Raw genomic sequence first — 16,172 nt, forward strand, 5'->3', positions numbered from 1 at the left:
CCCTTTCCGTAGAACTCCTACACTTTCATAGAAGCATTGCCAAAACAAGTCCCAAAACTTCAAGAGGATCCTGATGGAATTCAAATGACTGAAACCTACCCCCAGATCCCGACTTCCGCAATCCCTAGGAGCCAGAGACTTCTTTACATGGGTCAACAGAACCCTCTTTTCAAGGAGTTTCCTTAACATGGGCCTGATCTACAACATTCCAGGACCCTACGAGTGGATCAGAAGAGCCCCATGCAGTTTTCTGAGATTCCCAACATGCTCTACTGTCTCCCATTCCTGGAAGGAAGACTGCCACCATCCCTTACAAGAATATACCCATGGAGGAGCCCCTTCTTTCTAGGGGTTTACAACATCAATCTTAAGAAAAAGATTCACAAGGAATACCACAGGGTTGACCATACACAGACTCTCTCCTCATTCGGTAAGTAACCTCTTTTTTTTATTAGGTTCGGCCTTGGTCCATCCTAACTTCCAGCAATTGTCCACAAAAAAACCCTTTGAAAGAGGAAAACCTTCTGAAAGAGGAAACCCTTCACAAGAGAAAAACTCCCTGCCTCTGCACACAAAATCTTAAACCAATCAACAAACCCACCCGGCAAGCCACATCTCATAAGCAGACCAGAAGTATGCATGGTTATTTCCATCAAAAACTTTATCCCTACTCCGCTGCCTCCCGGACACAGAGCACAACTGTGGCCTGAAACACAGCATTGCTGGACCTCGAAAGTTGCCGGATTTAAATTGCACCAGTCGATCAAACCTTGCCAAAAGCTTTGTGTCCCTTTTGAGAACCACTTTGAGCCGCCGGTTCTCAACATGAGACCTCCTCAATTACTTTTCCAGAGCACCCGAGGAAAGACACTCATTAAATACCTCAGTCAAGAAGGTAATCAAGGCGTCCTTAAAGGTCTTATAAAATGCAGATGTTAAGCCACCTGAACCTGGGGATTTCTTTTGGGGCGAGCCCTTCAATTGCCAGGCTGACTTCCTCTTCCCTGATCATCTCTGTCAAAACCTCAAAAGAAGGGTCTACTCCTGCCTCAGGGACAGTTTCAGCCAGGAAAGCCGACATCACATCCCAAACTAGGTACTTCCTATTCCTGTCCAAAAGGTGTGAGTAAAGGGGTCTAACAACCCTCAGAATCCCTCATCTGGACCTTTTTAGGGATCCTGTATTGTCTAGCAGTCTTTTCAAAACTTTGCTCACTGACATGTTGCAGTTTCTGTTAGGGTCCAGTGAGCTGTATTTCCCGTAATACCTCTCAAAAAGTTTGTGGCGCGAAACGCGTTGTTCGGTCTCTCTTTTTATTGTATCAAAGCTGAGCTATGATTGGTTGCCATGAGCAATGCTCTCAGATACTTCTGATAAATCTCCCCCACTATGACCCCCAAAAAATACAAAAAGAAAGGAAACCAAAATTGATGACTTTCTTTTCCTCTGTACAAGAGTTAATAAAATCTCATCAATAAGCTACAGACCAACTAAAATGAAGTATTTGTAAAATGCATCTCATGTCGCAAAAAATAAGCCCCTTATATGTCCAAATTACCAAAAAAATAATGATTGTATAGCCAATAAAAAGTTATAATGCATTATCTGCTCCGAATGGCGCAGCTTCCCTTCCATGCCCTGGCGTGTGCCCATACAGCAGGTTACCATCACATTTTACTTGGGAGAAATTGAGTATCAAACTTTGTGGAGCATTTAGCCAAAAAAAAAATTTATTTCAAAATTGCATCCAATTTTGTTTTAACCCCTGTAAAACAATTAAAGGGTTAACAGACTCCATAAAAGTTGTTTTACATACATTAAGGGGTGCTGTTTCTATATTGGGGTAATAAATGGGGTTTTACTTTTATTTAGGCCTCTCAAAGGTACTTGAAAGCTGAGCAGGTCCCGCAAAAGCAGGATTTGTGTATTTTATAAAAATGCGAAAAATTGCACCTTAAGTTCACCATAACATCCTAAAGCAGAGTATGCATAAAAAACCATGTCCACATAGAGTAGACATTCGGTAAATGTTAGTTATTAAGTGTTTTTGCTGTTATGACTATGTGTTGAAACAGTAGAAGATTTTGAATTTTGAAAATTGCAAATTTTTCCAAATTTTCACCAAATAACCTAATTATGCAGCAAAGACTTACCGGCTATAGAGAGGACTCAGCCCATAAGCCCTCTCCATGCACCGGAACCCAACGTGCGCTTTACTATTACGGTGCGGGTTGGGAAGGGGTTAAAAATAAATAAACAAGTATCGCTGTGTCCCAATAGTCCCGGTCTATTAATATTTAAAATCTGTTATTTCCCCATAATGGAAAATAGCAGCCAAATGTCCAAAATGCTACGTTATTTGCGACAGTTAAAAATTTTAATAAATTTAGTCATCAAAAGGACTTTCCGTATGGCAAAATCAAGAATTTTCTCTGTACAAAAGATTTACATTTAGAAAAAACTTAATAAAACCTATATAAATGTGGTACATCCCTGATTGAACTGACCCAAAGAATACAGGAGAGGTGTCATTTGGAGTGCTTAATGAAAGTCGTAATAACAGATCCCAAAACAACTTTTTGTACTTTTTTTCCAGTACACTGCATAGATAATTACATACAATCACTAGGAAGTATAGTTAGTAACACAGAAAACAAGCCCGCACACAGTTCTGTGCACACAAAAAATTTAATTTAAACAATTCAAGACACTGGGTGCTGGTTACTGCACCACATTTGACCGGTCCCGCCCATCGTGTGCTAGCATTGCGTTAGGAAACACAGCGCTAGCGGAACATGTGACTGAGCCCTTAGTGTGCGTTCACACATGGCACTCTGAAACCCAATTCAACAGCTGAAGAGACGGCAACAGGTGCTTGTTACTGATCGCATGTGTTTCTATGGAAATACATTTGCGATCGGGCCGAGCACCGCCCACAGGGGTTTGCCTTGTGACAACATGTGAATGTTGCCTAAATGCCTGGAAATGCATATGTGTTTTGGCCAAATCCCCTCCAACTTGTATTTTGGATGAGCTTAAAAACACATCAACAACACCATGTGTTCCCTATTGGCTTCTCCCCTCCCATGTGTTCCCCATTTGCATCTCACCTCCCATGTATCTCATTCTCTGGGCTCTGCTGTGGCTAATGCTACACTTGTTCCCCATTGGCTTCTCCCCTCCAAAGTGTTCCCCATTGGCTTCTCCCCTCCCATGTGTTCCCCATCGGCTTCTCCGCTCCCATGTGTCTCATTCTCTGGGCTCTGCTATGGCTAATGCTACACTAGTTCCCCATTGGCTTCTCCCCTCCCAAGTGTTCCCCATTGGCTTCATCCCTCCCATGTGTTCCCCATCGGCTTCTCCCCTCCCATGTGTCTCATTCTCTGGGCTCTGGTGTGGCTAATTCTACACTAGTTCCCCATTGGCTTCTCCCCTCCCAAGTGTTCCCCATTGGCTTTATCCCTCCCATGTGTTCCCCATCAGCTTCTCCCCTCCCATGTGTCTCATTCTCTGGGCTCTGCTGTGGCTAATTCTACACTAGTTCCCCATTGGCTTCTCCCCTCCCAAGTGTTCCCCATTGGCTTCATCCCTCCCATGTGTCTCATTCTCTGGGCTCTGGTGTGGCTAATTCTACACTAGTTCCCCATTGGCTTCTCCCCTCCCAAGTGTTCCCCATTGGCTTTATCCCTCCCATGTGTTCCCCATCAGCTTCTCCCCTCCCATGTGTCTCATTCTCTGGGCTCTGCTGTGGCTAATTCTACACTAGTTCCCCATTGGCTTCTCCCCTCCCAAGTGTTCCCCATTGGCTTTATCCCTCCCATGTGTTCCCCATCAGCTTCTCCCCTCCCATGTGTCTCATTCTCTGGGCTCTGCTGTGGCTAATTCTACACTAGTTCCCCATTGGCTTCTCCCCTCCCAAGTGTTCCCCATTGGCTTCATCCCTCCCATGTGTTCCCCATCGGCTTCTCCCCTCTCATGTGTCTCATTCTCTGGGCTCTGCTGTGGCTAATGCTACACTTGTTCCCCACTGACTTCTACCCTCCCAGTGAGATTATATGAGTTATATTTTGGGCACAAATACTATTTTTAATTTAATTTTATTCTTACATCTGTGTCCTTACTGTTTCAACATGAGAAGCACACGGCCACATGCACCTGAACGGACTATATGGTCACCCGTGTGAAAGGCTTTATTGGCCACCGTATTGTGCTAGTGTGGGACAGTCTTGTGGGGAAGGGTAGGAGATGTCTTACTTTTTAATGGATTTATTTCACAGATACAGGTTTCCTAAAGGGTGGGGAGGGGTTAGTTAATGCTATGTACAGTATGTTATGTATTCAGGGGTGAGTAAACTGTGCATTTGTCCAGGACCCCTGAACTAAAGTGGCCTCCTACATTTGGACTTATGAACAAAGGATTTATTTCTGCTTTAATACCCCTTGGGTGAATACCCGGGTGAAGATGCTTCTCATCTATCTCCTGTCTTTATATCTATAATCTATCCGTCTAGTTATCTACCTCCTATAATATGTCTATTTCCTATCTATATATCTTCTATCTACCAATCTATCTACTATCTCTCCATCAATCAATCAATCAATCTTCTCTCTTTTACTGTATCTAACGTGTATAGTCTATCTTGCTATCTATCTATAATCTACTTTATATTTCTGCCTCTATAAATCTATATCATCTTTTCTATGTATCTTCTATCACCATCTCCTATAACATTCTCCTACAGTCCCATATTACACATTGGGGCTCCGGGTCTCATTTTCGATGGGTTTCCTGACGATTTCCAATTAGCGCCACATTTAACTGGGGTATTTGGCGCACGCGATCATGGTGGTCTTAATGTGAGACAACAGATTAGGTATAATGGAAAGAATTGCACCACTCCTAATTTCGGCTTGCAATAACCGATGCAAAGAAAACTGATGAAATAAGAGGTCCCACAGTTTTGTGAGGAAATTGTGGTTTATTTCTGTATATTTTGCTGTTCTCCGTTGGTCTCTAATATTAACATGCGTCTTGTCCTTCCTTTGCAGCCATGGGTACAGTGGTGGTCCTATGGCTGGGGGCCCTCCTGGCCTCTCTATGTGGTGAGTACATGATGATTATTCACTATCTACCTCTTGGTTTATTCCTTTTTCCTGCTTCTTTCCACTCCCTCATTATGAAGGATTGATGTCTGTCCCACGAGATCCTTATATAAGAGCTCAACTAATCTACCTATTCACATTAGTTCCTTCATCTTACTTCTTCTACAATGTACAATAGTAGCAATGTACCGGCTCCTACAGCCTATAACAATGTCCATCACTGCCAATACATCTATCACCACCCATACAATGGTGCACTGTGTCCAAATTTGAGAGAGAAAAGAAAGCACCTTTCCTTTAGAAGCAGAATAAAAAATGTGAAAACCAAAACTTTCAGACCTTGATGCCAGATAAGAAATATGCGGAGCTTGGGTGAAAGAATTTGGATCATACTGCCAATAACACAGGCATTTTGCTTGGGAAGGCGTGATAAACCAAATAAAATATAATTAAGTAGACGGAAGTCTTGGGCTGTTAGCCATGTAATGACTGCTAGGGACGAGTAGACCCGCTTTCGTTTAGGTTTGGCCATAACCCAACTGAAACTGCCTACAGACTCAGTGGTCACGTAACTAACGGAGTCTAAAGGGGTTAATCAGACCTAGTCCAGCTCTGATCAGAATCCCCAGTCACAGGTGGTGGTTTCCCTTTGTAACTGGGGTTCTTATAGATGCCTAAATTTGAGGGGAAATCATTTAAAAGAAAAAAAAAAGAGTAAGATAAAAAAACAGGTTTTTTATGACCTCATGGGAGACATACAAAGTAACAAAATACACAAAAAATATTAACAAAATTCATAAAAATACATTAGCATTTCCCCATGTAATAAAAACAAAATCCTTGCTACCCTACATTGGTATAGTGTCCCTGATTGCCCGAGACTATACATATTGGGGGAACATTTACTAGGGGCTTTGTGCCAGTTTTCTGTCGAGCTTTACACGTTCTTACACATTTGTGTTGCGCGCGACCCTTTTGTGGCAAAGCTGCGCTATTCTTCATGCAACACAAATTTCTTTTTTTATAACATAGTTTTTATTTGGTTTTACCAATAAGTGAGAGGTAGATACACAAAGAGACATTCAACACAAATTTCTGTGCTGATGGGGGGGGAGGGTTCCCGGTGCTCAGTCGGAACGTGCCCCAGATTTATCATGCAGTCCGACAGAATTGTGTTGCACACCCCATATTAAAGGCACACCAAAAAAAACAGTGGGGGCATCTGTTGGAGCAGTGCAGCCCCCTGCATTATACACAGGCAAACTGCACATAGCACAGTTTGCACTAGTCTTAGTAAATGTGTCCTATTGTATATAAAAATAACCGGAACAAAATAGAGAATTCATTAATGATGTTCATTTTGAGTCAATTTGAAAACTTAAAAAAATATGTCTTTTTTTCCAATTTTATCCCCAAATAAAGCTAAAAACCCCCAAAAATCTTTAAACTTTTAATATGTTTTAACTAGCCCTACATGTCCTATAAAAATTGTATATGGCTCTTAAACTGCATCTATTCTGCTCTGCTTTCTTAATATGTAAAGTGAAGTCTCTTGTCTTTGACCTCATTAGCCAGAGATTCCTGACCATAAAATGGCCGCAGTTAAAGAGTCATGTGATCTCTATCCATTAGAAATCTCTCTGCCAGGACCTTTATCTTACATTCATGAACCATTTGATAAGGTCCTGGCAGGGTGATTGCTCTTGGACCGATAGAAGTCACATGACTCTCCATCAGTGGGCATTGTATGGACAGGAATGTCTGGCTGATGAGGTATCAGACAGGAGGCTTCACTTTACAGCATTCAAAACTGATTCCAGAACCATAGTGGTTGGTATTGTTTTTTTCTATTAAATCTATGTAGGTCAACCCACAGTGTGAAGAGTTGAGTGTTTCTGAGCGACAAAATTGTCAAATTCCTCTTCTAAATAATAGCTATCACATTAGGTTATGACATCTTATACTTTATGCTTTTATAGGAACTTGTTCAGCTGGACCTCTGGGCAAAGAATTTGTTACGGTCTTTACGCACAACTATGATTCATCTTTTGGAACAGCTGAATTCAAGCTCTCCGTCACTGTGTATAATTCTTCCACCACAGTTAACGTAACCATAAACAAGTTCTCCCAAAAACCATATGTGTTAGATCCGGCAAACTACTTATTAAATGTTCCTGTGAGACCAGATTCAGGTGGAGCTTCTAAATCCTACGTGATTAGCATCAAAACTAATAAACTGATCTCTGTTGTGTCACTTAGTTACAAGGTGAAAACTTTAGATACTAGTATTGTATATCCCATTGAAGACCTTGGCAGAGACTACTACGTGGTAACTCCTGTAGGTGGTACTGGTGACGGCTTCAAAGAAGTCTCTGTAGTAAGTTGTGAAGAACCTACTAATGTTGATATCTTCCTGACCGGAGCAGTTACCTACAAAGACAAGAACTATGGAGCTGGTAGCAAGCTCACAGTCTTCCTAGAACCATACAGTGATCTTCAGCTTCTCAGCAAAGACAACTTATCTGGAACTCACATAGTATCTCAAAAGCCTTTGGTGGTAATGAGTGGTCACACATGTACACGGGAGAGCAACAAATGCAACCATGTCTACGAGCAGCTCTTGCCTGTCTCCAGCTGGGGCACCACATTCATCATCCCTCCAGTATCTGTGCAGTTAAAAGCTGATATTGTATTTGTGGTGGCTGCTGTGAATACAAGAATAGAATATCAAATCTATTCCACAAGGTCAAGCCAGAACTTAAATGCGGGTCAAGTATTTCAGCTGGAAGTCCCTGTCAAAGCCCCAATTTATCTTTCTGCCAGCGCTGGAATCCAGGTTCTCTACTACTGTACTGGATGGCAAGACACGATACAATATGACCCCACTCTTATAACAATTCCTCCAGTGAGCAGCTACTGTTCTTCATACCATTTATTTGCTGATAAAGATGTTGAAAACTATGTCAGCATAGTAGCAAAGAAGGCAGATGTCTCAAAATTGACATTAGATAAATATCCAATAGATGGCTTGACATGGAATGCAATTTCAGGAACAGATTATTTCTGGGCAACTAAGAAATTAGTTCAAGGACTCCCAGCAGATAATCTGCAGAACCCATCTTCACCTTTCTTGGCGTTGTCCTATGGTTTTGGAAACCTTTACAGCTATGGATCTCCATCTGTTTGTATTGATGGTAAGTTTCAGGTGGTATTGGGGTAAGGGGTATCTTGGAACTTAATTTCTAGATTACAAATTTGCTTTTTTCTTTAGCCCTCTCTGATAAGTCATGTAGCACTATAAAATGTAACGCTAAGGAGAAGTGTCAGCTGTCCAATGGGAAGCCAAAATGTGTGCCAGACTCGGTAGCCTACTGCCATGCAGTTGGCGATCCCCACTATCGTACCTTTGATGGTTATTACTATGACTTCCAAGGCACTTGCACATACACTATTGCCAAGACCTGTGGCAGTGATAGCAGCCTCCCAACTTTCAACATTGAAACCAAGAATGAAAATCGTGGAAATACTCGGGTGTCTTATGTCAGCTATGTTACCGTACAAGTCTATGATTATTCCATATCCCTAGTGAGATACGAGTATGGATTTGTGAGGGTAAGTTATTATGAATGTAAGTATAATGTAGATGTTTGTGTATTTTAGTATAATGTATTTTCTACAATACATCTTTATTTTAAATCTCTTCAGGTGAACAACCAACGTCTCCGTCTCCCTATGAACCTTAATGAAGGCCGGGTGTACTTGTATCAATCTGGTGATTCGGTGGTCATTGAAACAGACTTTGCCCTTAAAGTTTACTATGATTGGAACTCTGTCTTAAAAGTATACATCACCAGTAGCTTCTTTCAAAAAGTTTGCGGGTTGTGTGGAAACTATAATGGAAATCCTTCAGATGACCTGATGACGCCAACTGGAACACTAGCTCCTAACTTGGTTGAGTTTGGCAAAAGTTGGAAAGTTGATGACGGAGACAGGGTTTGTTGGCACAACTGCAATGGGGAATGCAAGCCATGTCCTCTTGAAATTCAAAGAACATACGCAAGTGAGAAAAGCTGTGGTTTGATCTCCAAGGTCGTAGATGGTCCATTCAGTCAGTGTCACTCTGTCGTAGATCCCAAGCCATACCTGGACAATTGTGTATATGATCTGTGCATGAATGATGGCTACAAACAAATCCTGTGCCAGAGTTTAAAAACCTATGCTGATGCCTGTCAAAGGAACAAGTCTTCAATTGGGGACTGGCGCCAACTTTCTGGATGTTGTAAGTTGACAACTCATTGTGTTGCGCGACATTTGGTGTCGATACTGTAAACTGTAGCCCTTAAGCAAAGGTTATCCACATTTAGAAAGGAAGAGTGTTTTCCTAATCACTGGACTTTCTCTAGTGTTGGCATGATGGCACTCTTACATTAGGGAGATTTTGGTGGTATTCTAGTTTCTGCATCTCCATTGTCCATGGGCATATCCCATGTGTTGTCATAAATATTTTATGATTTGTGTGAGTGTCAACATAATAAATACATTGGATAGCATTAGGATGAAGTAAATAGCAAATACTTGATATTAACTAGAACCTTCTTCCCCCAGTAATGCCATGTCCTGACAACAGCGAGTACAAGCTCTGTGCACAAGCGTGTCCAGCCACCTGCAATGACGATGCAACACTCTCTGTATGTTCTGATTCATGTGTGGAGTCCTGTCAATGTAAGGCTGGATATGTCCTTGATGAGGGAAAATGTATCCCCAAGGCCAGTTGTGGATGTATTTACCAAGGCAAATTATATGCTCCCAATGAGAAGTTCTGGGATGACGGGAAGTGTGAGAAGCAGTGCATCTGTAACCCTTCCACCAAGAAAGTTGAATGTAAAGCCACCAAGTGTAAGTCTTCAGAACAATGTGCAGTTGTAAATGGAATCCAGAACTGTTACCCTGTATCTTATGGGACCTGCTCAGCATCAGGAGATCCCCATTATGTCACCTTTGATGGTGTCAAATATGACTTTCAGGGCACATGTATCTACCAGTTTGCAGGACTTTGCAAAAAATCTGAGGATTTGGTGGACTTCCAGGTCAATGTCCAAAATGAAAACAGAGGACGCAAAGTTGTGTCTTATGTCTCTGTAGTCCAAGTCAATGTCTCTAATTTTAACATTGTCATCGACAGGAAGTACAATAATAGGATTTTGGTGAGTATTTTTTTCTAAGAATTTCCAAAATGTCATTAGTTTTCCGGTGGTCAATAACTGCCTAAATGTGCTTTTATTTTCCAGCTTAATGGAGTCCTAACAAACCTCCCTTATACAGTTGATAATGGACAACTCTCAATCTACAAACAAGGTTTTCATGGTGTCATCCAGACTAGTTTTGGTCTTCGTGTCTCCTACAACTGGGAAAGTCATGTTGCCGTCACCCTTCCAAGTAGTTACGCTGGAGCAGTCTGTGGTCTCTGTGGTAACTTTGATAATGACAAGAGTAATGATTACCTCATGAAGAACAACCAGTTGGCCACAAAACCAACTCTCTTTGCAAACAGCTGGAAGGTGCAAAATGTACCAGGTTGTTATGAGGAAGAAGGAGGCACCTGCTCAAACTTGGCAGATCTGGAACTTCGCCATAACACTGAAGGCTGTGGAATCATTAAAGATAAGAATGGACCTTTCCGTGAGTGCCATGCCAAGATAAATCCAGAAGTGTACTTCAAAAGTTGTGTATATGATGCTTGCTTCTATGAAGGTAGACAAGAGATGGTATGCAAGATGATTGCCAGCTATGCCACCTTATGTCAAGGGGCTGGAGTCATTGTATCCATCTGGAGGACTTCAAAATTCTGTGGTGAGTTTGACTTGTACATAGTGTGGTTGGTTGACTTAGTCTTAGGGTCATGTTTTTTGTTTAATTAATTAATTAAAAAAAGAAAAACTTAAACATCCATATTTTCACAGCTCTACTATTACCCTGTCCCTCCATGCTCCACAACCCTTGCTTGATATTTTGCTTCAGCATGTATGAAGCCTTTCATAATATATATATATATATATATATATATATATATATATATATATATATATATATATATATATATATTAAATTGGAACCACCAAATATAACTAAATATTTCGTAATTGTTATTTAAGGATGCAATAAGCTCCTCTAATCTTCCAATATTCTCCACCACAAGAACTCAGTCTCTAATGGATGGAGGTTCTGATTTCTTCCATGCTGCTTCAATACATTCTCAAGCCACATTTAATTTAAGACTTTATTGGTGAATCATTATCTGGTGACAAAATGGTTGGATGGAGTTAGAATAACAAGTTTCTAATAGGTTTTATTCTAGAGGGGCAACTATCAAATAATCTGCCACACTTCTCTCACAACACCTACATTTTGGGTCAATCCCAGAAATTATGACGTTTACCTTCTTCTGGGTGGCACCTGTCTATATTTCTATTTTTAAAATACCTAATGTCTTTTCCCCCTCCTCTCCCCATTACTATAGGTCTAGTATGTCCAAAGAACAGCCACTATGAAGTATGTGCCTCTGGCTGTGCCCCCACTTGCCTCACCCTTTCTCCTCCATTGGGATGCAAACCTGGATGCTCAGAGGGATGTGAATGTGATGATGGCTTTATCCTGAGTGGTGGAGACTGTGTTCCCATCAACCAATGTGGTTGTAAATACAATGATAAATATTACAAGCCTGGTGAGGTATTTTTCCCCAGTGGCCTATGCAACCAGCAGTGCGTGTGCACAACCAGTGGAGCTGTCGAATGCAAAGCTTTCAGCTGTGGACCCAATTTGGAGTGCAATGTCATGGATGGCATCCAGAAATGTCTGCCAGTTGGATCTGCTCAGTGTTCTGCTTCAGGCGATCCTCACTATATGTCCTTTGATGGTCTAGCCTTTGATTTCCAAGGCACCTGCACCTACACCCTCGCGAAGACCATCACAAATAGGGACAATTTGGTTCCTTTTGTTATCAATGTTAAAAATGAGAAATGGGGGAATGGAAAGGTTTCAGTCACAAAACTGGTCTCTTTTGAAGTCTATGGATACAAACTGAATCTTGAGTATGAAGTTCGTGGTAAAATCCAGGTAAGTGATACTTTTTTTTATTAAACTACAGTACTTGGATGCTGAATGCTTCATCTACAAAATTTTTGCAAATGGAAAGCATGTTTGAACACTTTTTTTGAGCACAATATTACTCCTAAAATGGCATCTACTGCATGAGTGGCAACCAATTCTAGTGTGTAATAATGCCAGAGATATGCCCCAATTTAAAAAACTTTCATATAAAACTGAACTTTTTTATGTAACGAGTGGAACCACAAATTTCAGGTTTGTACTAAATGTTCATGTTCAAAAGAACTAACCCCAAACTTCATTAGAAGTTTGGGACCAGGTGCAGGTTTGGCTCAAACCACCCTCCCCCTGTCATCTATGTCCTTGATTGGCATTAGCTCTGATTGATAATTTTTTTGTTGTTTTTTGTAATGTTGCTTATATCAGGAGCCATGATCCTACCCAAAGCTAGAAACTTTGCCAGCGGTATTTACGCCATTATTTCCAACTGGTGAATGGGTCTCAGTTTGGGTACTCTACTGAACCAGAATTTTGGAGCATGGCTCCACATGGCTTCTCTTCAGTAGATGGATTTTGAATTAATCTTGTGTACTGTTCATAGTTATTTTTGTGATCTCAAAGCTAGTCCAATCCAGTGCTCATCAGAAGTCATCATAGCTTGGCCTTAAGTTAGCAGACACTGTTTAGAGTCTGTGGATGGTTCATGCGTACTTGTTGTAGGAAAAACCTTATATAGTTCTCGTTTTACCAGTAGTTGAGAAAAAACATTAAAATTGACTCATGTATTGATGTTTAATTGTTCCCACAGGTTAATGGACAGTATCTTAGCCTGCCAATAAACCTGGAAGATGGAAAAATTCGTGTCTATCAGCATGGGAAAAGAGTCGTTATCGACACTGACTTTGGTGTTCAGGTCAATTATGATCTTGTCTACCACGTCATCGTCACTGTTCCTGGTAACTACAAGAACCTGTTGGGTGGCCTGTGTGGTAACTATAATGGGGACAGGAAAGATGATTTCCAGTTACCTGACAAGACGGTGACTACAGATGCCACCAAATTTGGAGCCTCCTGGAAGGTGCAGATTCCCGGTATAACTTGTGATGATGGTTGTGGTGGAACTTGGAATCCTTGTCCATTATGTGATCCAAAGAAGCAAGAAATCTTCAAGACTGAGAACTATTGTGGATTCCTTAAGAGGCTTGATGGTCCACTCAGTGCTTGCCTTGGTACTATTAACCCTGATGCGTATTTCAACAACTGCATCTTTGATATGTGTGCTGGCGAGGGTGACTCAGATATTCTATGCCAGAGCATTCAGAGCTATGTGGCCACCTGTCAAGTAGCTGGGATCACCATTCAACCATGGAGGACTGATTCCTTCTGCCGTAAGTCTTATATGTGTGGGGAGGTTTTTGCAACAGTTTGTATTCTAGAGTTGCCATTGCTACCAAACTAACTTTGTAGTAAAGTATATCCCAAGTGTGTATATCTAGTGCTACCTAGAACTACACCATATATTATACAGAGATTTTACCTGGTATTGCAGTTTAAGACCATAGAGTTAATGGTGACTATACTTTTTTTTTTTTTTTTTTAAATCGCTTTATTGGCACAGAAATGAAACGGTGCAACATCACAAAACAAGGATCATTAGCTGAGGTTCATCAGATATAACAACATATATCTTTACACAATCATTTGTCATGTGTGATAACATCTGTACAAAAACAGCGATCCAGTAAACCCCTCCCCAACCCATACATAGAACAGTAACCAACCTGGTCGAGAGGTGTCAAGAGATAAATGGAGTTAAAGAAAAGGTAGTAACAATGGTTAGGCAACAAGGTAACCCACCACCCTATTTCTGGAGAGCAAGGAATCCCTCCTGTTGACAGTGCACAGAGGAGTGCAGGAAGGTTGCCCAACTGTAATATGTAAAATTATAATAATATGACCTCCATCGAGTATTGCATTCACTGAAAAGGGACAAGAGACTCTCTCAGACTGCGAACATTAAAAAGAGTATCTGGGGAAGAGCACCAAGAGCCCCACACCTTTCGGAACTTATCCGGGCAGCCGCGGTGTTTGTACACTATATTCTCGTAAGGCAGAGTCAGATTAACTAGTTTCTTCCACTGAGAGACAGTAGGAGAGCGATCAGCCATCCAGCGTATGGCAATGGCCTTACGGGCCAAAAACAGAGCTTCCTTCAAGATGGTGACTATACTTTACACAGGTTATGTGATCTGACGTTACGGGCTTTGAATGGCTATTTATGGGTATATTGGACCCCCACCATAGTTATTTTGATCATTTCTTAAGGTCTGCCATATACTAGCCAGCATGTGAAGAATGCCTTGTCATAGTTCATCTCAGACCCTGGAATTGTGGTCATCAAGAATCCCAGTTTCCATAATATTGCCATTCCCTGGCAGTGTGGTCAGTCCTTGACAAGGCACACTTCACATTTCGTGATCACGAGTAGCCTTAAGGATGTTGTTCCAAAAGTCTTAGAATCCCCTTTTTAATTGGCCACGTGCTATGAGATTAAGCTTCACACACACTACTGCCAAAAGGAAATAAAATGTAGTGACCTGTTTCTTCTACTTTATAGCTTTTCTTAAAGTTGAATGACTTGACAATATTATGAATTTAATTACTTGTATATATTTTGTACCTTTTTAGCCTTGAAGTGTCCGGCCAACAGCAAATACAAAGTGTGTGCTGATATCTGCTCTGTGGCCTGTCCCACAGTTTCCAGTCCTGTCAATTGTCCTAAAACATGTTCTGAGGGCTGTGAGTGTAATGATGGCTACTTCTTTGATCAAAACAGATGTGTACTGCAAGACGGTTGTGTTAATGATGAAGGCTGCCAGGTGGGTGGAACTACTTGGGTAACTCTCAAACCTTTCCATGGGTAAACTGAACCCCTTAACTATCTGGTCATTCATTTATGTGTTTTGGCCTTTCACGAGCCTCAACTTTTTCTGTTCAGAGGTGTCTGCACCATTTTCTTACAAGCTTCTTAAATATCGGTATGCAGTCCAGATGATGCTTCTTTTTTTTTTAAAATATATATTACTTCTCCCACGTTAAGGAATGGATGTGCTAAAAGTGTCTGCTTGTTTTTTTTTTTAATTTTATTTCCATAATGAAAGTGGGTGATTGGGATCTCATATATAAAGCTGAGTGTATGTGTGTCCACTTAAGAAATCTTCTCTGTCACGTTTATACTCACTAAATTTTGCACAGCCGCACTCTGTGACTTATGGAACATCAAAGACCAGGATTTGAGCCAAACTTTTCATCTCCTGCTTTCCAAAATACACTTACTAACCACCATATACAGGAGCCATTGTCTGCTGCTGCTTAGAAGTTGAGCCGTGATTGGTTGCGGTTTTGCCACAGGTCATTAATATGAGCTCTGAGCTTTGGTTGGTTACTATAGGCAATGAGTATAAGACAGCCTATATGTCAGGTAATATGGAAGAGGCAGGGAGGAAGATAGAGAGAGACAGAGACATTCAGTGGCAGAGACTGACAATTAGTGACAGAGACTGACAGGTAGTCAGTGACAGAGACTGACAGATACCCTGTGACAGAGAGTGACAGACAGTCAGTGACAGAGACTGACAATCAGTGACAGAGACTGACAGATAGTCAGTGACAGAGACTAACAGAAACCCTCTGACAGAGACTGACAGACAGTCAGTGACAGAGATAGTCAGTGACATAGACTGACAGAGACAGTTAGTGACAGAGAATGACAGAGACAGTCAGTAAACAGAGACTGACTGAAAGAGACAGTCAGTGAGAGACAGTCAGTGACAGAGACTTGCAGCCAGTCAGTGACAAAGACAGTCAGTGAAAGAGACTGACAGAGACAATCAGTGACAGACAGTCTGTGACAGAGAGTGACATTTACTCTGTGACAGAGACTGACATTCACTCTGTGACAGAA

At 41.3% G+C, this 16,172-nt stretch overlaps 1 protein-coding gene across 1 annotated transcript; it reads left to right on the top strand.

Annotated features, from left to right (window-relative positions):
- The first annotated feature begins 639 nt into the window (after nt 1-639).
- Nucleotides 640-12,702, top strand: LOC140065872 (IgGFc-binding protein-like). Its single transcript, XM_072113431.1, has 9 exons — nt 640-895; nt 5,051-5,104; nt 7,084-8,298; nt 8,376-8,716; nt 8,810-9,383; nt 9,710-10,308; nt 10,393-10,954; nt 11,622-12,221; nt 12,635-12,702. Exons 1-9 carry the CDS (start codon nt 640-642, stop codon nt 12,700-12,702), a joined length of 4,269 nt encoding a protein of 1,422 aa, XP_071969532.1.
- The last annotated feature ends 3,470 nt before the right edge of the window (nt 12,703-16,172 follow it).

This window comes from Engystomops pustulosus, chromosome 6 (genome assembly GCF_040894005.1).
Source record: "Engystomops pustulosus chromosome 6, aEngPut4.maternal, whole genome shotgun sequence".
Classification (NCBI taxonomy): domain Eukaryota; kingdom Metazoa; phylum Chordata; class Amphibia; order Anura; family Leptodactylidae; genus Engystomops; species Engystomops pustulosus.